General features: G+C 42.5%; 1 protein-coding gene across 3 annotated transcripts in view; it reads left to right on the top strand.

Moving 5' to 3' along the window:
- magi3a (membrane associated guanylate kinase, WW and PDZ domain containing 3a) overlaps nt 1-26,227 on the top strand; it is a 136,210-nt gene extending 109,983 nt beyond the window's left edge. For 2 of the 3 annotated variants that reach the window (XM_059950326.1, XM_059950327.1), the window contains 11 exons: nt 3,836-3,867; nt 4,674-4,836; nt 7,812-7,903; nt 8,250-8,442; nt 10,098-10,307; nt 12,061-12,243; nt 13,007-13,115; nt 13,997-14,138; nt 15,622-15,765; nt 18,598-18,736; nt 23,902-26,227. In XM_059950326.1, coding sequence (XP_059806309.1) covers nt 3,836-3,867; nt 4,674-4,836; nt 7,812-7,903; nt 8,250-8,442; nt 10,098-10,307; nt 12,061-12,243; nt 13,007-13,115; nt 13,997-14,138; nt 15,622-15,765; nt 18,598-18,736; nt 23,902-24,584 — 2,090 coding nt within the window. In that variant the 3' untranslated portion in view covers nt 24,585-26,227. Of the gene's footprint in view, nt 1-3,835; nt 3,868-4,673; nt 4,837-7,811; nt 7,904-8,249; nt 8,443-10,097; nt 10,308-12,060; nt 12,244-13,006; nt 13,116-13,996; nt 14,139-15,621; nt 15,766-18,597; nt 18,737-19,067; nt 19,153-23,901 lie in introns of all 3 variants that reach the window. The other variant, XM_059950328.1, reaches the window with a different exon arrangement.
- The last annotated feature ends 631 nt before the right edge of the window (nt 26,228-26,858 follow it).

Raw genomic sequence — 26,858 nt, forward strand, 5'->3', positions numbered from 1 at the left:
GAATTTGTCCATTTGACTTATCAAATCTGCTCCGCTGTTCAATCACGGCTGATTTATTTTCTCTCTTAACCTCATTTTCAACCAAATTACTAAACAATTAATAATTGAACACTAATTTAATTGTTGATCACTAATTTAGTTGATCTGACAGCTGAAGGGACGGTCCCTGTGCTATTAGTTGCAGTTCCATGCTGGTTTGTGTTTAGAGTGTGTGTAATTCCATGATATGACCTTTCCGTGTTAACACCTTTGTTTAGCTTCACTTGGTACTTCTGCATTTCAAAAGCAGAAATGCTGGAAGTACTTGGTGGGTTAGGCAGTAGTTGTGTGGAGAGACAATTAGTCTTTCAAGTCCTTGACCTTTCAATGGCTTTCTCGACTCATTAAGCTAGTATTCATCCCTGGCTTGATTTAATAGAAGAAAATTGAATCTGGCAGCTCACAGTGAAGCACTGTGGCCTATCAGCAGCTGCAAAGAACACCACCACAATATGTAATCTCATGGTTAGGCACAATCTCTGATTTCATTTGCCAGACCCATGGGATTACATGCTGTGGGGTACATTGGTCGACATAGCTAGTGAACCACCAGACCTGAAATGAAGCAAGTCCATTGACATAATTGTGGAGACAATCTTCAATAAGAAGATAGGACTTTACTCCACAATCCTTGAGGACATGGTTACTTATACCAGTCTCTTAAGAAGTGCTGTGGTATAGGATTCCAGTATTTCAATTGCTGGGGCATCAATGATCTGTCTTCACTGCCCAAAGGAATAGTACCAGAGGACTGGAAGGTGGCAAGGAGAGCAATAATGATCATCCTGGGAATTATAGCTCTTGAGTCGTACATCATTGGTGGGCAAACTAATGGAGAGGTTTCTTAGAGGCAGGATTTATGAGCTTTTGGAGAGGCATAGCCTTAATAGGGATAATCATCAGGACTTTGTGAAAGGCAGGCCGTGCCTTGTGAGCCTGGTTAACAATTTTTAAGTAGCAAAAGAAGTTGAAGGCAAAGCAATAGATGTGATGTATATGAATTTTAGTACGATGTTTAACAAGGTTCCCTATAGAAGGGCCATTTAGAAAGTCAGAAGGCATGAGATCTTTGAAAAATTGGCTGTGTGGATTCAGAATTGGCTAGCCCACAAGAGGCAGAGGATGGTAGTAGATGGAGCATATTCTATTTGGAGGTCGGTGACTAGTGGTGTTCCGCATGGATCTGTTCTGGGACTCCTGCTCTGAGATTTTTTTTTATTATATAAGTGACTTGGATAAAGAAATGGAAGGTTTGCAAGTTTGCAGATGACACTTAAGGTTGGTGGTGTTGTGGATGGTATTGTCTTGGGTTACAACTGGGATATTAATAGCTAGGCTGAGAAGTGGCAATACAATCTGGAAAAGTATGAAGTGATCAATTTTGAAGGCCGAACTTAAAGGCAGAGTACAATGTTAATGGCATCAACACGTACAAAAGCTGGATGAACTCAGCAGGTTGGGCAGCATCCGAGACCAAGGCCCTTTGTCAGGACATGTTAATGGCATGATTCTTAGAGTGGAGGAACAGAAGGATTTTGGGGTCCAAATCCACAGATTCTTCAAAGTTGCCACATAAGTTGATAAGGTGGTTAAGAAGGTGTATTGTGTTGACTTTTATTTTGTCATGGGATTGAGTTCAAGAGCTGTGAGGTAGTGTTGCAGCTCTATAAAACTCGGTTAGACCACACTGTTCTGGTGATCAAATACTGGTCACCTCAATATAGGAAGGATGTGGAAGCTTTAGGGAGGATGTGGAGGAAATTTACTAGAATGCGATATGGGTTAGAGAACGTGTCTTCTAGAGAAAGGTTGAGTGAACTACGTTTTTTCTCTTTGGAGCACAGGAGGATGAGAGGCGACTTGATAGAGCTGTATAATATTAAGAGAGGTATCGACAAAGTGGATAACCAGCACCTTTTTCCCAGGGCAAAAGTGGTTAATATTTTAAGGTGAGTGGGAAAAGTTCAGGGGAGATATCAGAGGTAGGTTTCTTCTCAAGAGTGGTAAGCACCTAAGACACACTACTGGTGATGGTGGTAGAGGCTGATACATTAGGGCATTTAAGAGACTCTTAGTTAGACAGATGGGCGTAAGGGAAAGAGGGTTGTGGGCTGTGTAAGAAGGAAGGGTTGGATTGATCTTGGAGTAGGTTGAAAGGCCAGCACAGCGTAGTGGGCCGAAGGGTGAATAGTGTGCTGAACTGTTGATTTGGATCCATTGATAGAATGGTAATACATTTCTCAATCAAGATGGCGTATGACTTGGAGGGCTTCCATGTGCCTGAAGCCTTTGTTCCTTTAGCGAAGATGTATCTTGTAATTGGAGTTGCTTGACTGAACTGCTCCAAGAGCACATACCAAGCCCCCAACCTTGACCATCAGAAAGGACTAGGGTTTCATCTTGAGGGCTGTTGAATATTGGGAATAAATACTGGCTTGTGAGGAGACCTGTACAATTGCATAGGCTGGATTGCGAGCCCCAAGTCCTGTTGCTTCATTCTGACTGATCCTTACAGTTAACATTGTTTTTCCACCTTGCTTGTTTCTCAGCCTTGCTTTGTCCTTTCTCCATTCATCTCCCCAAGTGAGGTATCCAAAAAGTTTCAAGGCCTGAACCTAGTGAGATTATTTTGTTTAAGTAACATTGATGTCTTGAGGAGGTGGAGTACTGAATTAAAGCACAATATAGTATTAATGGATTTGTTGTCAACCCTTCTAGCTGTGAACTGCTATACAAATCCCACTTGGGAAAATGCTGCCATATACTCATTGATGAAAGATGTACTATTTAAAGTCCAACACATTATGATGCCAATTGTGCATCAGCTGATTTTTTAAAATATATCATCCTGCTGCAATCAGTTGCCTGCCTTGTCCACCTTCAAATTTGGTTCCACTCCAACATTTTTCTCTTAACTTGCTCATTTCCTTCTCAAGCTCCAAGGCAAATGTATCCTGCCTTGGCTTGCACTCTTCCCACCTCCCCACCGTCTTGCATTTTCACTCCAATCTTCCAACCTTGGTTTCTCGTTCTCTTGCTTTTCTGACCATATTGACTCCCTTCACCTTCTTTCTCCTTTCTTCCATCCCTCCTACCACCTTGCTTCTGCTTTTCACCCTCCCTGTTTCTGCCCTGCACTCACACCTTTTCTTCCACCACCTTGATTTCTCTCTCTGCTCTTACAATATATTAGTTTAAAGTAAATTTACTATCAAAGTACATGTATGTCACCATAGACAACCCTGATACTCATTTTCTTGAAGGCAGACTCATTAAATCTAATAACCATAATAGAATCAATGAAAGACTGCATCAGCATACAAATACAAAAAAAAAGAAATAAATGAGTAATAAATATTGAGAACATGTGATGAGACCTTGAAAGTGATTCCATGGGTTGTGGGAACAGTTCAGTGAGGGGGCGAGTGAAGTTGTCCCCTCTGATTTAGGAGTATGATAATTAAGAGGTTCCTGAACCTAGCAGTATGAGTCCTGAGGTTCTTGTACCACTTTCCTGATGGCAGCAGTGAGAAGAGTGCATAACCTGGGTGATGAGGGTCTCTGATGATGGATGCCACTTTCCTATGGCAATGCTCCGTGTCGATGTGCTCAGTGACGGGGAGGGCTTTACCCATGGAGGACTGGGCTGTATTCACTACTTTTTGTCGGACATTCCATTCAAGAGCATTGGTGTTTTCATACCAGGCAGTTAGTCACCACACATCCATAGAAGTTTGTCAAATTTTTAAATGTCATGTCAAATCTTCGCATTAATACTTTATATTTGTTTTTACAGGGCCTTCATCACCAACTAAAATTCCTAACACTGTAAGTTTGACAACTTTCTCATGATGATGGGGGCGGGACTTGGGGAGCTTCATATTTCTTGTGTATCTTCTGGAATAGTGATCAGGAGCTGGAGCAGATCCTTGCAAGCTAATTGCAGCCCATCCATATCTCCTGTGTCTACCTTGTAGAGGATTTATTACCATATTAGTTTAGATTTCAAGCCAAGTTTCTGGTGGATGCAATCGTGGAAAGATTTAAAAGGGATCCGAGGGGCACTTTTCTCCCCACAGAACTTGGTCGGTATATGGAATGAGGTGGTAGTAGTAGAGGTGGGTACAATTACGCGATTTAAAAGACATTTGTACAGGTACATGGTTAGAAAAAATTTAGAGGGATATGGCCAAACGCAGTTAAATGGGACTAGCTCAGGTAGGACAAGCAGGCCTGCTTCTGTGATTTATAGCTCTGATTGCTATAACAGGAATGAACGAGAAACCTGCAGCTGCCTGAAGAAAACCACAATGCTCTGGTAATGCAGATGACAAATCAAATTAAAATACAAGAAACCCAGTAGTTCAAATGGCTTGTGTTGTGGGACAAACCACGTTAGTACTTTGAAGTGTTGGATGGGCCTTGGTTAGTGGGAAGAAAAAGGTGATTAAAACACAAACTATGGAAAGAAAAAAAATGGAATTTAAGCACTGATGTTGAAGAGGAGTAAGTGATCACAGCAGGAAGGGAGCGTGGGGGAAGACATGTGAAGACACCCCAGCAATGCAGAATGAGAATGAATGCTTTGTATTACTGTGTAACTTGTATTACATCTCCTGACTTTTCTTTCCTAGACATCAGAGCATGAAGAAAATCAAGCAACTTCCCAAAATGCCTCCCCAGGCCTCCCTATACCCCAGCCCATGCCTTTCCCTCCCAATGCTGTGAGGCCCTCCTCTCCCAAACGTGATCCCACTGAGGTGTACATACAATCAAAGTCGATGTTCGACAACAGGCGTAAGTGACGTTTGTGAAATGGTGCCCCGTCAGACGTTTCAGGATACCGTGATCTGTATGTTATCTAGAATCGGTGTTAGGATCCACACTCATCGGTGTTTTGGGGTTCTAGCTCTTCTTGACATCGGGGGAATGAGATCATGCAGTTAGTAAATGAATGTTATTTGAAGGAAATACTAGGGGTTGAGATCAACTTAAATATAAAAGTAAATTCCTGATCTGAATTTGACCCAACCAAGACTAGGATGCACTTGCCTGAGTCTGGAAAATTGTAATTTTTCTCCTGTCCTGATCAACACAATAAATATAGCAAATTGACACTTGCTATTGTGGGTGGAATGCTAAATATTCAAAAACAAGGGAGACATTGAGGTAATTCCAAGCATGTCACCTTTTGCTGGATAAAGTATAGGGCCAGGTTGTCAAGACCCTAACTGACCTAAACCTTTTCATAATATTGACATCGCAGTATTTCAGTGGAGTAAAGGAAATTACTGTGGTATGAGAGAGAAGTTGGCCAAAGTAAACTGGAAGGAGCTGCTGGCAGGGATGACAGCAGAATAGCAATGGCGTGACTTTCTGGGGAAAAATGAGGAAGGTGCAGGACAGATGTATTCCAAATATGAAGAAATACTCAAATGGCAAAATAGTACAGCCACGGCTGACAAGGGAAGTCAAAGCTAATGTATAAAATAAAAAAAGGTATACAGCAAACCAAAAATTAGCGGGAAGGTAGAGGATTCGGAAGCTTATTTAAAAAAAACCTATAGAGAGCAGCCAAAATAATCATTTGAAAGGAAAAGATTAAGTATGAAAGCAAGCAAGCAAACAATATCAAAGTGGATAGTAAAAGCTTTTTCAAGTATAAAAGAAAAAGAGGTGAGTGGATATAGGACTTCTAGAAAATGAGGCTGGAGAAATAATGTGAACAAGGAAATGGCAGATGAACTAAGAGTATTTTGCATCAGTCTTCACCGTGGAGGACACTCGCAGTGTGTCAGATGTTGAAGTGTGTAAAGGAAGAGAAGTGAGTACAATTACTATTACAAGGGAGAAGGTCCTCAGAAAGCTGAAAGACCTAAGGATACATAAGTCACCTGGACCAGATGAACTGCACCCTAGGGTTCTGATAGAGATTGTGGAGGCACTAGCAATGATCTTTCAAAAATAATGGTGCCAGAGACTGGAGAATTGTAAATGGCACTTCACCCTTTAAGAAAGGCGCAAGGCAACTGAAAGAAAATTATACAGCAGTTAGCCTGGCCTTCGTGGTTGGGAAGATGTTGGAGTACTTGGTGACACAGGACAAGATAGGGCAAAGTCAACATGGTTTCCTTCAGGGAAGTTTGGGCTTCTCATGTAAGAAAAGATGTGCTGGCATTAGAGACGGTCCAGACATGGTTCACAAAGATGATTTTGAGAATGAAAGGGTTATCATCTGAGGAACTTTTGATGGCTCTGGGTCTGTACTTGCTGAAATTTAGGAGGCTGGGGGTGGGGGAGATCTCATTGAAACCTTTTGAATGTTGAAAGGCCTAGACAGAATGGATGTGGAAAAGATGTTTCCTATGGTGAGGGAGTCTAGGGTCTAGGACAAGAGGGCACAGCTTCAGGATAGAGATACATCCATTTAAAACAGAGATGCAGAGAAATTTCTTTAGCCAGAGGGTGACGAATTTGTTACCACAGGCAGCTGTGGAGGCCAGGTCATTGGGTGTATATAAGGCAGATTGATGGGTTCTTGATTAGACATGGTATCAAAGTTTATGGGAAGAAGGCAGGGGAATGGGGTTGTGGGGGGGGGGGAGGAATCAGCCATGATTGAATGGTGGAGCAGACTCGATGGGCCAAATGGACTAACTCTGCTCCTGTGTCTAATTATCATAATATACATGTGGGTTGAACTGAATTGAAGCAAAGTCTGGCCCACTTTAGCTCAGATCAGGCAACTGGTCTCGAATGGAGGGGTGTCTTTGGATGGAATTCCTTGTGTGGAAAAATTGATCAAATCAAAAACTTACAAGATTTGAAAAGGAATTGTTTCTCTGAACATTATTCATTTAAAATATATATAATGTAAATATTAGTTTTAGTTGTAGGATATTGTTTAAATGTTTATACTAAATACATTGGGTAAGTGTTGGGATTTGAACTTTCTGGTTTTAATAGTTACTGACCCAGTTCCAGACATAAATATCTTGGTAACAACTTAAGTATCCTATTTAAACCTAAATATATAGCGTTGTATACTGGCTGCTAATTGATAATAGGTGTTAGTTGATTTACTTTGAGAATGAGAAATTTTCTCGTTACCACAGTTATGTTTTCCCCGTGCCTGAGATAACTGAGCCAATTTCCATGCTGTGCAATCTCAGGAAGAGCTGTCATTTTGTCCCTTATGTGATTGTATTTGTATCTGATTGTACACAGTTGATCATCGGCGGCTTGAAGCAGTTTATCCAAGTGCTTCTGGAGTGGGGAAGGGAGTTCTTGGTCCTCACTCCAGTTGTCACTTGCCAGCTGGAATCCATACTTATAGTGCCAAAAATCTGGGGAAAAATTAACACAGGGAAGAAAACCAGCACTTAGACTGCATGGGCAGGTATCATGATGGGTACTAAGTTCCTGTCCACTAGAGATAGGCGTGACCTTGAACTCCATTGTTGGCAACACTGGTGATTATAGTAGTTTCACAGTGAGTCCAAATCCAGGCTAAGTGTAGGAGTGACTCCCATCCCATCTGGTGTCTTGGCAAATTGGGTACAAGGCAGAGAGATTTTGACATGCTGGGTCTAAGAAATAGAGCTGGTTTGAATGCACACACAGGGGCCTGGAACAGACAGTTGTAATGCTTACTATCAGTGTTGATAGCTTTCATAACTATGGTATTCCCTTTGCCTGTTTCCATGGCTACTGCATCTTTTTGATAGTTTCCACACCACTTTTGACACCTTTTGTGTTTCCTTGTTATTCAGCTCCAAATACCAAAGACATCGACATCTTTCTGCGTAAGATGGAGAGTGGGTTTGGATTCAGAGTACTTGGTGGTGATGGACCAGACACCCCTGTAAGTATTTTCTCATTTTAAATCTCTCTGTTCACTCTGCTACTCGTTTGGTGACTCTTTCTCATAATTAGTTGACTAGAACTGTTAGCACTGTGTGAAAATGTTAAAGACTATGATACTGGTGAGAAGTAACAGATTTAAAGGCAGAGGGCCAAGTGCTGAGTTGACTGATGCAGTGGTAATAAGTTTTCTATGTAGCTGAGCTGCAGAATCTACCAGCGCAATCTGTCCGTTTCACAGCCAGTTTGTGGTGAACCTGCTCCAAGGCTGGTGTGATACTTAGAATGTAAAGTAGATCTGGGGCTCAACCCATATTTTGATCTGTTTACCCCATCCCCATTATCAGGTTCTGATTGGGGCTGTAATCCCACTGGGATCAGCTGAGCGAGATGGGCGTCTTCGTGTGGCTGATGAGCTGCTGTGCGTTGATGGAGTCTCAGTCAAAGGGAAGTCTCATCGCTTTGTGTTAGAACTGATGCAGAATGCTACACGGAATGGCCAGGTGTTGCTGACAGTCAGGAGGAACATCCTGCCTACTGGTGAGTACGACTGGAACTCTTCCAACCCATACCATTCCTAGCAAGTGTAGGTTTGAGTTTATTCAATGGCCCACCCTGTTCAGTATTAATAATCATGATCATGTTCAGCAGTAGGCTTAAAATTATAAATATCTGGAGAGTCCACATTGACCAGAACTTCAATTGACATGTATAAAATACCCAGTGGCTCAGATGTTTGATTCCTGATTGTCCTTTAATTTATAATTCATGTGGGTAGTGGTTAGACCATTAAACATAGCAGAATTAGGCCATTCAGCGTATTGAGTCTGCTCTGCCATTCCATCATGGCTGATCCCAGATCCCACTCAACCCCACACTGCCTTCTTGCCATATCCTTTGTTGTCCTGACTGATCGGGAAATTATCAATTTGCACCTTGAGTAAACCCACGGACTTGGCCTCCACCACGGTCTGTGGCCAAGCATTCCACAGGTTCAGTACTCTGGCTAAAAGATTTCCTCCTTACCTCTGTTCTAAAAGAACACCCTTCAATTTTGAGGCTGTGTCCTCTAGTTCTGGATATTCCCAGCAGAGGAAACGTCCTCTCCACATCCACCCTGTCCAAACCTGTAAACACTTGGTAGGTTTCAATGAGATCCCTTCGCATTCTTTTAAATTCTAGTGAGTACAAGCCCAACGCTGCCAAATGCTCCTCGTGTTAACCCATTTATTTCCTTAATTATCCTGGTGAACCTCCTTCAGACTCTCTCCAATGACAACATTCTTTCTGAGATATGGGGCCTGTGAGCTTGATGTATGCTGGAGTTTCCTGTATTAGGAGGCCCTGGTGCAAAGTTTCAATCTGAAACGCTGGCAATTTCATTGTCACTAAGTAAAAATCTTGTTTTTTTTATCTTTCAACATTTTGTTTACTTAGATCATTACCACTATTTCAGGAACAACTTGGGGAGGACAATAAAGGATGTTTGGGAGCAGATTTGACAATTTTTAAAATTACATTTATACTTGAAGGGTTAAGTTTGCAAGGCACTTTAAGCCAGAAGAGGTTTATCAGGACACTAACTGGATTAGAGAGCGTGTGCCGTCAGGAGAGTTTGGATAAATCTGGATTGTTTTCTCTGGAGGAACGAAGGCCGAGGAGAGATCTGATAGAGGCCTATAAGATTGAGAGGCATGGACAGTAGACAGCAAATATCTTTCTCCCCAGGGTCGAGGTGTCTAATACAAGATAACGAGCTTAAGGTGGGAGGGGTAAGTTCAAAGATGTTTGTGTCAAGTTCTTATTAAACACGGGGGGGGGGGGGGGGCCTAGAATGTGCTGCCAGGAGTGATGGTGAAAGCAAATACAATAAAGGTGTTCAAGAGGCTCTTAAGCACATGAATGTGCAGATAATGGAGTCATTGTGTAGGCTGAAGAAGTTAGCTTATGTAAATACTAGCTTAAGTAAGGCCTGTTCCTATGTTGAAGGTGTTCTATATGTTCAATTGGGAAAGGGAAGAGAGGCAGATGAATTGAGCAACTCAAGCCCACATAGGCAAGATGTGCCAGATTGCCCGTGTTCTGGTTCTGTGAACCATCAGTCTTGGTTGCGGTATCTATTCTAAAAACAAAACTGTTTAGCTACACCTCCTTCGAGTGACTCATCCACCCTCTGAATAACTTTGTTACAACAGAAGATCAACATGATGATGGTCGGGATGCAAATTTGGACCCTGCAGAGAATGGCTCTCCACGGATGAATCATGCAGACCATACTCACAGAACTCCCCAGGGCCCCAACACAGCTGAGTTTGCACAGTCCTATGATATTGTCCTGCAGCGTAAAGAGACTGAAGGGTTTGGCTTTGTCATTATCACCTCAAAGAACAGATCCTCTGTTATTGGTAAGTACAACATGGTGCTCTTCATGATGTGTTGCTAGGAAGGAAATATCGATTCTGTATGCATTAGGACGAATCAGCAGATCAGATCAGAACAAATCTCATCACTTGTGTGAAACCTTTGCTCTCGATTGGATATGTACCACTTACTGCCAATTCTGAGCCTCTGATCTGGTATTTCTAATTGTCACAGCCAGGACAATCCACATCCCTTTCCAATATCCAAGAGGTTGAGCAGGAACCAATGGATTGGTGCAACGTGTTATCTTTTTGCCTCCTTTGAGGAAAATCAGATTAAGTGGGCTGGGGTTAACCTGACTGCAGAACAGATAAATGATAGTAAGCCATGAAATACTTGCCACATGCACCTTTTTTGCACACACTTGATTTGACTTGTTTTCTGTTGCCAAATCAATTATTTTGGCTGCAGTATGTCCTGGGTTAATGCACCGACTATCCTGAACTTCAATTTATTTTGCTTAATTTTTAGTAGTACAGAAAATATTACAGCACTAATGTAAATGGGAGATCCACATGATAGTTTGGACGAAGGATTGCAGACCCAAAACATTGACTATTTATTTTTCCACAGGTGCTGCCTAACCTACTGTGATTTTCCACCACTGCAGTTTCTTAAAATTTTATTTTACCAATGTATTGCCCAGGCTAGGGCAAGTTGGTTATGCAATTTAGTTTGAACAGGTGACTTAGTGAAGATTTAGCTAAGATGTATACACTAAATTGAATGTGTGGAAAGGGCCATTTAGCTTCCCGGGGACATATAGAATGTTTGAAAATTCTTTTATTCATACAATGATGGGGTCACTGCTTGAAAGATTGCTGGAGATAGAAACCCTTCTCACTTTTAAGAATTACCTGGATGATCACTGTAAGTGCTTGGATTTGCAGGTTATGAACTGATATTTGATATGGGTTGAACATTGCATCAGTTTTAGATTCTGTGAAACATTCTGATTGCAAATTTCAAGTATTCGTTATTGTAAGCATTCATTCTGCAATAAAATATTCCTTTAATATAATGAGAAAAATCAATTTTGTGTTTCACATTTTTCAAGTCCTATGAGTTTTCAGTGTAATATGCCACCTAATGGCCTGATTCAGTCACTACTTCTCCAGGGAGCGGCAACAAATAATTTTTTCTGCCACCATTCTCTCCTCCCTCAGCGGTACCACCACCTTCTTTCCTGTTATGGAATTTGTGAAGGGAGGTATGAATTGATACAAAACAACTTTGAGGGTGAGATGGGTTAGTTGAGATAGAATACAATCAGATAATTTTCACACTCTAACCAATTGTAAAAGGTCTTCATGCCATTCTGTTTAATCCACAAAATGATTAGATCACTGTGAATTGCTTCTTAACTCCAGTCTGCATTTATTTACTATAATAACCTTGATAATAACTCTTTAATCTCAATTTTGGAAAAATTTAATTCTTCCATACAAGCTCTATAATGAGGCTTTTTTTTTATGCTACTCTTCAATGTCTGAGTTCTAATTCTTAGGCTATGGCCCTTTTCCAGTTCCCAAAAGAAATAACTTTCACTTGCTAACCTTGGTATTTCTTTAATAACCTTAAACAACACAATAAAATCAGTCCTTTAATCTTTTATTTATTAGGGAATGTAATCTATTGTACAACCCATAACTTAATCTATTTTCTTTATTTAAACCTTAACGCTTTACTGATTCTAATAGGATTAATCCTCTCCCGCTGATGCTTTTTCCATAACAGTGCCACACAAAATTGGTCGCATTATCGAGGGAAGCCCAGCTGATCGCTGTGGGAAGTTGAAAGTGACAGACCGTATCTCAGCGGTCAATGGCCAATCTATCGTACAGATGCCCCATCACGACATCGTCCAGCTAATCAAGGATGCAGGCCAGACGGTCACTCTTACTGTCATTCCTGAAGAAGGTAGGTGGCCAAAAGCATCAACCAGCGTTCAGGTCCATAGGGGCTGGACGTGTATTTCCTATGGTTCTTATACCTCCAGTAACTTTGAAAGTCAAACCTGCAGGATCTAGGCCCTGAGTAACCCGCAGATACCAACACGGCCTGGGACTTGGCCATCAGGGAGGCAGCTTTGTCAGGGGTAGTCCCTTCTCCCAAGCCTCTTGGTCCCAGATAATAGAAAAGGACCACATCCATCAAGTGGATGACTGATTTGAGAGAAACATTGCCATGTGTCCTTTTGGAGATTGTTTATGCTACAGACTTGTGCCCACCAGGTATTGTTTAGAACTTCAGCATCAGATTTCACCTGGGGAATTTTGTGGCAGGAGAGACAGAGGTCTGGGCCAGATTTAAATTGGATCTCAAAGCTGGCAGACTGGCCATCTTTATTCCACTGTGCATTCAGCATCCCTCTCAAAAAACCGGTATAGTGAAACTGCTGAGAATTGGAGCAGTTCTGTTGAGAGAAATCTTCCCCCCTTGCCTCAAACAATATCTGTTGTTCAAATCCTTTGAGTAATGGGGAAGGATTGTTTCCTGCCAGGATTGTTCCTTTCAATTGGCCTTCAAAGTACAGTAGCTGGTGTACAGAAATCTAGCTGTACAGTGATGGTACCTGAGCTTGTAGAGCGTTGACCTGCCAGCAGATTCTTGCCGAACATTTGTTTTGTGAAAAAATTAACGGTAAATCTATTAATGCACTTTCACTCTGCCTTCCTTCAAGATGTTACTGGCCCTCCTTCAGGAGGCAGCTCAGCCAGACAGAGTCCAGCCTTGCAACATAAACCCATGGGACAAACTCCAACACTACACGTCCCAGCACAGGACAGCAGGTAAGATCATATGCCATAGGAGCAGAATCAGGCCATTTGGCCCATCAAATATGCTCCACCATTCCATCACGCTGATTTATTAACCCTCTCAACCCTATTCACCTTCCTTTTCCATGTAAATTGTGATGCCCATACTGAGGAAGAACCTATCCATCTCCATTTTAAACATATTCAATGGTTTGGTCTCTCCACAGCCATCTGTGTCATTGAATTCCACAGATTCGCCTCCCTTTGGCTAAAGGAATTCCACCTCATCTCTGTTCTAAAGGGATGTCCTTGCATTCTGAGGCTGTGCCTTCTGGTCCTAGACTTCCCCACTATATGAAACATCTTCTCCACCCATCCTATCTAGACCTTTCAATTTTCGATAAGATTTCAGTGAGATATCCCTTCCTTCTGAACTCCAGTGAGTACAGGCCCAGATCCATTAAAAGCTCCCCATCTGTTAATTCTTTAATTCCTGGGATCACTGTTGTGAACCTTCTGACTCTGCAATGCCCTGCACATCCAACATTAGATAAGGGGACCAAAACTGCTCAGAATATTCACTGATGTCTGTAGTCTGACCAGTGTCTTATAAAGCCTCAGTCTGGTCATGCTGTGGCTTGAGATTGAGTTTGTGTTTGCGTGTGCTTATGAACATGAACTGAGCCTGTAGGCTGTTGTAGTGGAGCAGACCAGGCCAGGCTTGGCCGTCACTGGTTTAGTAACCTCTTGTAGCTCTGATTTTCCCAAGTGGTGAGTCCCTCACTGTTCTTGGTGGGAGAGTTGCAATGGGAGCAATGTCATGGCAGTGAGGTCACTGGGTTTGGGTTGGTAAGGAAGGAATGAGGGGTCTGAAGTGTGAGATGATTGGACTCAACAAGTTTTCTGTTCAACAGCAAGACAGATGCAGATGAAAGGGGCAATGGGCAGTCGTGTGACTTTGTGAAACCACCTTCCAACTACAGGCAGCCAGCACCTGATCAATACCTCCAATCAGCTGCTGACAGAGAGACACGGACTTCAGGCAGCAGACCTCAGGTACGGTCTATACCAGCTCTTTTATTGTGATACTTTTTGCAAAAGGGTCCAGAGATTTGATGCCAAGATCTTAATTCTCCCAACTTCCCATTCACAACTGACAAAATAAATCCTGTCTTCCAAATTTTCAGATGTAAAGGTATTTCAATCTTCACCTGTATTGCCCATCCTGAAAATCGTGGGTGAATATAATTTAGTTGTAAAAGATCTAAAAGCAAGGAGCTTGGACTGAACCTTAAATCACTGGTTTGACCTGAGAATATTGTGTCCTGCTCTGAACACCTTATTCTAGGATTCTCAGTTCTTGGGAATGGGGAGTCATGATTCATCAAAATAGTATTTGCAGTAATACCAGTGAGAAGCTGGGTTGTCTTCCCTTTAGAACTTAAGTTGGGTTAAATGGATATGCACAACTGAACTCGTTCAGTTAAATTCAGAGAAACTGCCTGCATGATCAGCATATAGAATACAGACCTTTTGGTAAAAATAAACACTTTTTTGGCACAGTGTGGTCATAAAGAATGTGCTTCATTACCATACTGAATCCCATTCCCTTTCTGTTATGTTGGTCCACGGTGAGCCACCCTCTGGGGTGGAGAAGCATCTGGCTAGCCTCCAACCTGATGGCATGAATATAGATCTCTCCTTCTGGTAAACAAATTCTACTCTGCGCCCCCCCCCCCCCCCAACCTGCCTCTATTTCCCCCTCTGACCTTTTACCTCTTCTCACCTGCCTATTATTTCCCCAAAGTCTCCTTCTCCCCCACCCCTTCCCTTTCACCTGAGGTCCACTCTCTTCTCCTATTGTATTCCTTCTTCTCTAGCCCTTGACCTTTCCTACGCACTTGGCTTCACCTGTCACCTTCCAGCTAGCCTCCTTCCCCTCCCCTTACCTTTTTATTTTGGCACCTTCCCCCCTCCTCCTCAGTCCTGAAGAAGGGTCTCAGCCCCAAATGTTGACTGTCTATTAAACTTCCATGTATCCTGCCTGACCTGCTGAGTTCCTCCAGCTTTTTGTGTGTGCTGCTTCTTGAGGTGGCTGTAATTACTTTTAAAAGGGAGTTGTATAAACATGGAGAAATATTTCTAGGTGTATGTGACTGGTGACTGTTAATCCTAAGACTACGTTCAAAGCATACCGTGAGAAGCATTTTTTAAAAATCTGATTAGCTGGATAGGGCAAAATATACACAATATTCTGACGTTATATCCAATTGTTTTTCTAATGGGGAAGAAATGTTGCTGCTTTTGTGACTGCAGGTGCTCAGCAGGCTGGTTGACATGGTCTCCCCTAATGCACCTGGACATTTTAAGCAGGGTATATAGGATAGATCTGAATGTCACTGGCTTTCTCAGTGTCACCAGCATGAAATGAATGAATAAAAAGCACGACAAAATGTTTAGTACTTAAAACTTAAGTTTACTGTGCTTGTGGCTGCACGTTGTCTTCCTTCTCACTCCTAGCTTCTGTCTTTACAAACAGAACTCTGATTGCTTTGCTGTTGAATTGGAGAGAGGGCCCCGAGGGTTTGGTTTCAGCGTTCGTGGTGGTAAGGAGTACAACATGGGGCTCTTCATTCTGCGGTTGGCTGAAGGAGGTGCAGCATTGCTGGATGGCAGGATCCAAGTAAGTTCTTAAAGCAGATCCATGCCAGTGGGTTTATGGTACTGTCATTACAGGCAGCCCCTCAGAGTTCTGTTCCGCACAAACCTTGTAGCACAAATTTTACTCAGGTTAAAAATGAATATAAACAATGTATGGGGAAAGATCATGGAAACAGCTGTGAAGGGTGAAGTGATTGGCCAAGGCCTCACTGACTTGATGAGTCAGCAAGGAAGTCTGCTGAGCTGTCCAAGCTCTGCTTTGCTTGATCCAGCCAGATAGGTGGAGGGAGAAGGCGTGTGGAAATGCCCGTTCCCACCCAGCTTGTGGTCCTGTAGCAACCATCAAATTCATTCCAACAATGTCCCAAATGCTCTTTTGTGCATCTCCCAGTCGTTCACCTTTGTGTACTGATGTCCACTATTGAGAACAGTGGCTCTGAGACGAACCACCACCAGTCGGTGTACCTTTACTGTGGAAACTTCATCTGTCGGTGGTGGCTGGGAACTGGATGCGTGAGCTGAAGAGTGGAGACGGTGTCACTACCTCTCCCTTTCTGTTTGGGAACGAAGAGACTCTCAAAGTGAGAGTAGGCATTTAAGACAGCTATGAGAAATATCTGTTCCCTTTTTAAATTCTGCAGCAGTAAATTGGCTGTGTGGCAGAGCATTCTTTACATATTACTGTAAGGAATGGGACTAATCTGAGAGTGTAGCTATAATGGAACAAATGATTTCTTCAGTGCTGAACATGCTATATTCTGATTAGCCTGAAAGAATCCAGTGGAGTAGCTGTGTACTGGGTTATTAATTCAGATCTGTCTTCCAGCCGCTTCTTTCCCTGTACTGGCTCAATGCCCATTCTAAAACTGATGTCTCCAAGTTGCATGACTCCTTGCTGAATTGGAATTAAGTTTATCACTGTTTTGTATGATCTGGAATTTGTTGTTTTGTGGCAGCAGTACTGTGCAAAGACATAAACTTACAAATAAATAGTGAGAAAAGAAGGAATTATAGAGGCAGTTGCCTCCAGTGACTCATCTACAGTAAGGCATTCAGCCAGGTGCCCTGTGGAAGGTTCATTAAGAATGTTGGGAGGCATGAGGTCCAGGGAAACTTGGCTGTGTGGATTTGGAATTGGCTTGTGCACAGAAAGCGAAGGGTAGCAGTAGGTGGAGCATATTCTGCTTGGAGGTTCGTGACAAGTGGCGTTCTGCAGGAATCTGTTCTAGGACCCTTGCTCCTTGTGATTTTTATAAATGACTTGGGTGAGGAAATGGAAGTGTAAGTGAGTTTGCATTTGATACAAAGTTGGTATTATGTGGAAGATTGCTGTAGGCTATAGTAAGACAATGATAGGATGCAGAGCTGGGCTGAAAGGTGGCAGATGAAGTCCAATCCAAAATTGTGGATTGGAATTTAACTGTGAGGTGTTGCACTTTGGGAGGACCAACCTGGGTAGGTTTTACAGTAAGCGGTAGGGCACCAAGGAGTGTGGTATAACAAAGGGATCGGGGAATACAGGCCCTTAATTCATTGAAAGTGGTGTCATGGGTAGACAGGGTCGTAAAAAAAGATCTTGGAGCATTGGCTTTCATAGCTCAAAGTATTGAATCCAGGAGTTAAGATATTATGTTGAAGTTGTACACAGCTTACTTTGGGGCATTGTGTGCAGTTTTGGTTACCTATCTACAGGAATGATGTTAGTAAGATTGAAAGAGCACAGAGAAAAATTACGAGGATATTGCTGGGACTGGAGGACCCGAGTTATACAGGAAAGATTCAACAGATTACAATTTTATTCCCTAAAACGTGGAAGCTTGAGGGGAGCCTTATAGAGGAATACAAATTGTAAGGGGTATAAAGAGGGTAAATGCAAACAGGCTTTATCGACTGAAGTTGGGTGAGACTACAACTAAAGGTCAGGATTAAGTATGAAAGGTGAAATGTTTAAGGGGAACATGAGGAAAAATTTGTTCAGAGTGGTGAGAATGTGGAACGAGCTGCCAGTGCCAGTGGTTGATGTGATTTTGATTTCCACATTTAAGAGAAGTTTGAGTAAGTACACGGATGGGGTGTGGGTATGGAGGGCAGTTTGAATGGTTTGACACAGACTAGATAGAATGGAGGACCTGTTTCTGTGCTGTAGTTGTCTATGACTGTGTTCCTCTATACTGTTATTAACCTTGTACCTGTCTTCCAGTTGATCTTCCAAAGTGTATCAGAGGGATCTTGGGGTCCAAGTCCAGAGATCCCTTAAAGTTGCAACGCAATTTAACGAGATGTTTAAAAGGAGTGTGGTGTATTGGCCTTCATTACTCATGGGATAATGTTGCAACTCAATAAAACTATGACTAGGTCAGAGTATTATGTTCCATTCTGGTCGCCTCTTCTTAGGGAGGATGTGGAAGCTTTAGAATTTGCAGAGATTTACCAGGATGCTACCTGGATCAAAGATGAAATCTTATGAGAAAAGATAGTTCCAAAGAGAAAAGTCCTAATTTGCTTAAAGGAAGATGAGAGATGACTTGATTGAGGTGAATAAGATATTCTGAGGATAGCAATGGCTAATACGTGAGGACGTATTGTTACGGTGATGGGGGTTTGTCGGGTAGATTGTTGCACAGTGGTAAGTGCATTGAATGCACTGCCAGGGGTGGTGGTAGATACATTAGGGTCATTTAAGATGCTCTTAGATAAGACATATGGACAAAATAAAAATGGAGGGCTATGCAGGGGTTATATTGATCTTTGGAGTAGGTTAAAACATCAGCACAAAATCATGGGCCAAAGGGTCTGTACTGTGCTGTTTTATGTTCAGACATGGTTTATTCTTCCCCTCTTTCCATTCTTGCAGGTTGGTGATCAGATTGTTGAAATTAATGGCGAGTCCACACAAGGGATTACACACAAGAGAGCCATCGAGCTGATTCAGGCTGGAGGCAGGAAAGCACATCTTGTCTTGAAGCCAGGCATAGGTCAGGTGCCTGACTTTGGTGGGTTTCCCTTTCAGTCTTAATTTTACAGAATGTAATGTAATAAATGATTAGGGTGGAGGTGGTCAGTAATATTAAAGCAGTGATTTTTGCTTCCACCACCACCCAATCCAGCAAATGATGTAGAACTGAATGGTGCTTCCATCATGAGGCAGTAATGGCTAGAAGATTCTTTTGAAGACCCCTTCCGTCTTGCCCCTTGGTCTGTGTGTATCTGTTTCTTCAACCTGCTCTTGACCACTGGCTTTGCAGAAATGTGATCTTCTGTGGAACTTTTATTTTTATTCTCATAGTTGCATTTAGTCCTAGGCTTCTCCCTCCCCTTCTCTAGGAATGGCACCTTGCAGCCTCTCGACATGTACGACTCATGAGCAGCGCTGAGGCTTCACGTCTCCCCTCATCTCTCCTGGGACCTGGTAAATCAGCACGTCTTTTACTTTTTTTATTCAGACTCTCAAATTTTTTTTGCAATTTTGATTCGGTGTGTGCATTTTTCTTTTATTCTTACCCTCTGCAGTCTTCCTTTGTATCTCCTCACTAAGCTCATGGCAATCTTCACTCTGCCTACTTGCTCACCTCCCCTTGTGTTGGCGCGTGGCCTAGTGGGCAAGGCATCAGACTAGTAACCTGAAGGTCACTGGTTCGAGCCTCAGCTAAGGCAGCGTGTTTGTGTCCTTGAGCAAGGTACTTAACAACACATTGCTCTGCCAAGCCGCATGGGTCCTAGTGCCCTTCCCTTGGACAACATCGGTGGCGTGGAGAGGGGAAGGCCTACAGCTTGGGCAACTGCCGGTCTCCCATACAACCCTGCCCAGGCCTGCGCCCTGGAAACTCCAGGCGCAGATCCATGGTCTTTCGAGACCGACTGATGCCACCACCACCACACACACACAATCCTGCAGTCAGTTTAAATCTGAACTGATTCTGTGAAATTCAGGCTGGTGCTGGATTCCAAGAGAGGAAATCTGTAGAATGCCTGTGAACTGGCTTTTTAGAGCAGCTTGTGGGTGACCCCACAAAAGGAATGGCAGTTCTGGACTGGGTGTTATGTAATGACCCATATTTGATTAGGGTAAAGGAGGCAGTGATCACAATATTATAGAATTCACTGTAGTTTGAGCAAAAGGTAAAATCTACAATATCATTATTACAGTAGAGTAATAGGAATTAGAGGCACAAGAGGGGAGTTGACCAAGGTTGATTGGAAAGAGGACACCAGCGGGGATGATGGCAGAACAGCAATGGCGGGTGTTTCTGGGGAAGGTGCAGGAAAGAAACAACCTAAAGATGAAGAAGAATTCTAAGGGAGGACAAGGGGAACCACGGTTGACAGGGGAAGTCAAAGACAGCATAAAAGCTAAAGATGCATACGATATAACAAAAATTAGTGGCAAGGTAGACAATTGGAAAGCTTTTAAAAACCAACAGAAGGCGATTTTAAAAAAAAAACCCTTAGGAGAGAAAGGATTATGGAAAACTAGCCAATAATATAAAAGAGGATACCAAAAGTTTTTTTTTTCCCCAGAGATATAAAGAGTAAAAGAATAGAGTGGATATGGGACCACTGGAAAGGTGGTAATGGGGACAAAGAAATGGCTGATGAGCTGATTAAGTATTTTATGTCTTCACTAGCAGAATGCCAGAAATGTAAGCTGTCGGGGGCAGAAGTGGGCATCATTCCTATTATGAAAGAGAAGGTGCTTGGGAAGCTGGAAAGTCTGATGATAGCTGACTCAGCTGGACCAGAAGGACTAGCCCCAGGGTTCTGAAAGAGGTAGCTGATGAAATTGTGGAGGAAGTAATAATGATCTTTTCAGGATCATTAGATTCCAGAGTGGTTCTTGAGAACTGGAAAATTGCAAATATCACTCCACTATTTAAGAATGGAGGGAGGCAGAAAAAAGGAAATTATAGGCCAGTTAGCCTGACTTCAGTGGTTGGAAAGATGTTGGAGTCTATTATTAAGGAGGAGGATTTTGAGTACTGGGAGGCACATGATAAAATAGGTCTGCATGGTTTTCTAAAGGGTAAATCTTGTCTGACAGATCTGTTGGAATTCTTTGAGGAAGTAACCAGCAGGACAGACAAAGGAGATTCAGTAGTTTATTTGGATTTTCAGAAAATCTTTGATAAGGTGCTACACATGAGGCTGCTTAACAAGAGCCCGTGGTATTATAGGAAAGATGCTAGCATGGATAGAAGATTGACTGGCAGGAAGCAAAGAGTGGGAATAAAGGGGGCCTTTTCTAACTGGCTGCTGATGACTAGTGGTGTTGCTGCAGGGGTCAGTGTTGGGACTACTTTTCATGTTATATCAATGATTTGGATAAAGGAATTGATGGTTTTGTGGCCAAGTTAGCAGACAATATGAACATGGGTGGAGGGGCAGATGGTGTTGAAGGAGTAGGGAGCCTGCAGATGGACTTGGACAGATCAGGGAAATGGGCAAAGAGGTGGCAGAATGAATATGGTGCAGGGAAACACATGGTCATGTAATTTGACTATTTTGTAAAGAGGGAGAAAATTCAAAAACTGGAGGTGCAAATGGACCTGGGAGGCCTTGCGCAGGATTCCCTAAAGGTTAACTTGTTGAGTCACTAAGGAAGGTGAATGCAATGTTAGCATTGATTTCATGAGGACAAGAATTCAAAAGCAAGGATGCAAAGCATTGGTTAGACCACACTTTGAGTATTGTAAGCAGTTTTGCACCCCTTATCTAAGAAAAGATCTGGCATTGAGGGGATCCAGAGGAGGTTCATGAGACTTATCCTGGTAATGAAAGGGTGTGTTTGATGGCTCTTGACCTGTACTCACTGGAGTTTAGAGAAGGGATCTCATTGAAATGTATCAATATTGAAAGGTTGAGATAGTGTGAATGTGGAGAGGATGCTTCCTATAGAGGGGGAGTGTGGGACTGGAGGGCACAGACTGAATCGAGGGACATCCATTTAGAACAGAAAAGAGGAAAATCTTCTTTAGCCATAGGGTGGTGAATCTGGAATTTATTGCTACAAATGACTGAGGAGGCCAAGTCACTGAGTATATTTAAGGTGGAAATTGATAGGTTCTAGATTCATCAGGGTGTCAAAGGTTACGGGAAGAAGGCAGGAGAATGGGGTTGAGGGATAATAAATCAGCCCTGATGAAATGGCAGAGCAGACTCAATGGGCCAAATAGCCTAATTGTGGTCCTATGTCTTATGGTCTTAATGTTTCAACTTTGCTTGAGAGCATGTTTATACAGCACCTTTCCTGAGCTCAGATTATCCCAGAGCACATAACAGCCATTGAAGTACTTTCGAAGTGTAGTCATTTTTGTAGGAAATTAGATGGTCAGGATAAGCACATTTCAAATAAATTGTGATAAAATCTTAATTAGTTTTTAATGCTGGTTAAAACTAGGCAAGGACACCAGGGACATGGCTGGAACTATTTCTTCAGAATAATGTCACCAAACCTCTTGCACTTGCTTAAGAGTGATAATTAATGACCCATCTTAAAGATGGTATCTTTAACAGTAGTTTTCCTTCGTACTGGTGTGGGAATGGTGGCCAGGATTCTGTTCAGGTCAGTGACCTGAATGCACAACATGTGACTAAGGTTACTAAGGTGTGCTAGTTCCAGCACACAGACAAATTATTCCACCTCTGGGGAAAAAGCCAGATCCAGAAGCCAATAATTAAACTGAATCCATACAGCACTACAGCACAGAAACAGACCAATGTAGTCTGCTTCTGAATCTTCTACCTGGGTCCCTGCACCCAGACCATTGCTCTTTTTACCTTCCTCATCCATGTACCTATCCAAACTTAAATGTTACAACTGAACCCACAGCTCATTCCACACTCGTACCAAACTCTGAGTAAAGAAGATCCCATTCAAATATTTTGCCTTCAACTCTTTATCTATGACCTCTAGTTCTAATCTCACCCAATCTGAGGGGGGAAAAGCTTGTATGCTTTCCCCTGATCTATCTCCCTCAATTTTGTACATCTCTATAATATCTCCCCTCATTCTTCTGCACTCCAGGGAGTAAAGTCCTAACCTATTCAACCTGTCCCTGAGGGGCAGCATAAACCTTATTGCCACAAGGAATGCCATGGAAAGTAAAATACTGTAGGTACTCCAAATCTAAAATAAAATCTGAAAGTACAAGAAGCACATGGATTGGGTAGCACCTGTCGATGAGAAAGAATTAACATTTTGGATAGATGACATTACATCAAGATTTGAGTGTTTAGGGCCCAAAAGCATAAATATTTTGTTGAGAAGTTGGGAGGAGAATGTAATGGGCATTTACACCATTACCTGAATAAGTTCTTGTGGTGCATAAACATTAGTGTAGACTATTGGATTACAGGTCCACTTCTGTATTATTACATTAAAGAGACACGGCATTAACTCACATTCCCTCAGAGTCCAGGTAAGTCTACCTCACCGCAGCTCACCTGTTCCTCTTGTTTGCTTTTATGTCCTAGACTAATCTTGTGCTCTCCTTACCTCCCACCCTTTAAACTTCAGCTCTTGTGAAGCACCTTGGGATATGTTGCTATTATAAAGATGGTTGAATTAGCTGATGTTAAAATATCAGTTCACCAACTACCAAACTTCACTACCATTCATGTATTTATTTTTTGGAGGACAGCTTCTGGGGCTGGAGCCCAGATCAGATACAAGACATAGGACCAGAAAAAAAAATGCTATTTGACTCATCGAGTCTGCTCTGCCATTCCATCATGGCTGATTTATTATCCCTCTCAACCTCACTCTCTTACCTTCTCCACATAATCTTTGACACTCTTACTAATCAAGAACCCATCAACCTCCACTTTGTATGGGTAGTAAACCTCTTGTGGAAAGCTGCAACGAGGTGTCAGTTTTGATTGTCACACAAAGTCCAGTCAACAAATTCATTTTCACTCAGAAGTGCACCATGACACCACTATTTCCACTTCCCTCTTACCGAATGCTGTCTCTCGTCTCTGGTCCCCTCTTCATTCTCCTCTGACCTCTTTTATCTACATTGTGCATGGCTGGGAGGGGTGTAGTATGAGAATGCACTGGTAAAGGAAAATTTGGGTCTTTGTATCTAGGAGAGGTTTTCATCAAATGAAATATGCTATTTGCTGCCTATCTGATCTTCATTAAACGCATTGCATTTTGTAGACGATCTGGATACCCAGGACACTCCATATTCCAGCCTCCAGGAACTACCCACAGCTCCTGAAGACCCGCCATCACCATCCTTTCCAAATTCTGCCCCAAACCTTACTGATCCTGAAAAGACCGCATCAAAAGAGAAGCTACAGGGAGAACAAGAGACTGGAACCAAAGTTGTTGGCATATGGGAGGAAGGGGAGGAAGGTCATGCCGAGTTTGCAAAGGAAAAGGTGGAGCCCAGGGAGACTACAAGCAGCCCGAAGACAGCACAGCTGACCGGTGGCAGAGAGAATGAAGCCACAGGCCCACGCAAAGTCCTGGGCTCCAGGGAGCATCTGCCGGACAGCCCCAGGAAGGCTGAGAAGGAAGAAGGAAAGCAGCGGCTGGTAGTGGGAAGGAGAGGGCGATCGCACAGCCCAAGGGGAAGAACGGGAGAGGAGCCACGAGGCGGACGCCAGGGCAGGGTGGCGGAGGGGCAAACTGGCAGCCTGGAGAGCTGGAAGGCGGAAGTGGGGACTGAGCAGAGACTGTCAGCAAAAGGCAATGGGCAGGGAGTGGGGCAGGGCCAACCCAGGAACAGCGGCTCAACATTGAACCCCAGCCCAGGGACAAAAACAGCACCAACCACAAGAAAGATGCTGATAACACCCGGGCCCTGGAAAAAGCCAGATGCTCAGAGGCCCTTGTAACAGAAAGCAAACAAATTATATATGTTAAATTATTTTTTTATAAACTTTGATTTCTGTTAAACACCTGTTGCATCTTATTTAAAAGTTCTGTAGGAACTGCGGAAAACCAAACTTTTCCCAAGTGAAGGATTGACTCCGGTACTCAACTGTTGGACACTTGACTGGCTGCGAAGTAAAATCGATTGGGATTTTTCCCTGTTTTACAAGTTGACTCTGAGGTGTGCACTTGTGATTTACTTTCCGTATCCCCACAAGTTAGCAGTTGCCCCATCTGACTGCAGTGGTAGAACGTCCTAAGATTTACCTGTCACAGATAGCTCTGACTTTGGGATGTGACTGTTGCTTTGTCGGTAAGCAATTTCAGGTGGCAGTGGGTGAGACTCACATGGTTTCTACCTGTAACATCATGAGTAGAATCTCACCACTGCTTTGCAGATCTGAAATCAGTAGCTTAATAACAAAGACCTTAAACGTTAACCCGTGCAGTGCTTTAATCCTTGTTTTCTTTAATACACTGTGAAATTCTTTTCATCACCTTGAGCTAAAATAACTTGCAGTATTCTGACCACCATTGAACAGTGATCTCTCAGCTGCTGGTTTCAGTATCTGTGGGCTCCTCTCAATCTGTCATTGAAAAGGATCTGGGAAATTATGTGCTCCCCTAGATTGCTCAAAACCATGCAACGAGAATCTGCATGGAACACATTCCATGTAGATTAGAGATTATTTTGTTCGTGGTGTAAACCCACTAGTTTATTAGCACCTTCAGTACTTCCGTCTAAAGAAGATGCAGAGTAACCAGCATCTCCCAATGTTTCATTCTGCCCCAATGTTAGAGGATGGGTGTGCACATCTGCTTCTCCCTGTTTTACCCACGTTCTGTGTCCATGGAGATTGGTGCTGTAGCAAGCAATTGCTTCCAATCTGTAACAGTTATTCTGCTAGTCATGGTGGTGATAGGATAGCCTTTCTATGGAATGGCCTCTCCAGTGCCCATACTCTTTCTCTCTTCTGTTCCCCTCCATCCTCTAGACAAACACTAAGGTGCATTCTCTGACTTAGTCCTGTTGGTATCTCTGCTACATAACTTGCATTGCCCTGCAGGGAGATGTGTTGCCAGGAAGTATTTCTGTTACCCTCCATAGCACTGTATGTCCTTTTTTTACCCTTCCAGCTAAGAAACAGTAGGAAATAAAGACCCTGGACTGTGACTGTGGTGCAGGCAGTGTCTTGTGACCACTTTACTGTTATATTTCATATGCGATAATGTGTAAAAGTTGAATTTAGGAAATCATGCAGAAATGTTTTGATATTCCTCAGCTCATTCATTGATCAGCTCGAGCTTTCACTCCACAGTGTTGTCTGAATTTCCTTGTTGGTAGTCTAGCTATACTCATTGTTTCACCCCATCAGTAACAAAACATCTTGCAGACTGTACAGTACTCAAGGCATGGGTGTGGCCTTTGAGTAAAGCTGAACAAGCCTTGAGTTGTTGGTTGTAAATTTTTATACTGTACAGTCTCTATAAATACTGTCATTAGGGAGAGATGTGTAAACCCTCATTATTTTTTTATGTATGACATGAAAAATGCAATCCTTGGTCATGGTGTTGAACTGTAAAATAAATCTTAACTTTCAGTCTATGTCTCAAATGGTCAAAATCAAATTTTACTGACTGGATGCTGTTTAAAATTGTGCTGCCTTTGAAGTAACTAATTTACTGAGAATTGCAGGATCAAAGTACATGAGCTTCGTAATTTGTAGGTTTAGTAACCTCTACCTATTTTCTGTCTATAGTTTTCAGCAAATCTTATTTATATCCTCCTTTACATATTCACTCTTAATATACAATTTCAATTGTTATGCTGTCTCTCTAGGATCAGACAATGATAGGGCATTGAGGAATGCAGAGGAACAGAGAGATCTAGGAATAACTGTGCATAGTTCCCTGAAAGTGGAGTCTCATGTAGATAGGGTGGTGAAGAGGGCTTTTGGAACGCTGGCCTTTATAAATCAAAGCATTGAGTACAGAAGTTGGGATGTAATGCTAAAGTTGTACAAGGCATTGGTAAGGCCAAATTTGGAATATTGTGTGCAGTTCTGGTCATCGAATTATAGGAAAGATATCAATAAATTAGAGAGAGTGCAGAGACGATTTATTAGGATGTTACCTGGGTTTCAGCAATTAAGTTACAGAGAAAGGTTGAACAAGTTAGGTCTCTATTCATTGGAGCGTAGAAGGTTGAGGGGGGATTTGATCGAGGTATTTAAAAT

This window comes from Hypanus sabinus, chromosome 25 (genome assembly GCF_030144855.1).
Source record: "Hypanus sabinus isolate sHypSab1 chromosome 25, sHypSab1.hap1, whole genome shotgun sequence".
Taxonomy (NCBI): Eukaryota; Metazoa; Chordata; class Chondrichthyes; order Myliobatiformes; family Dasyatidae; genus Hypanus; species Hypanus sabinus.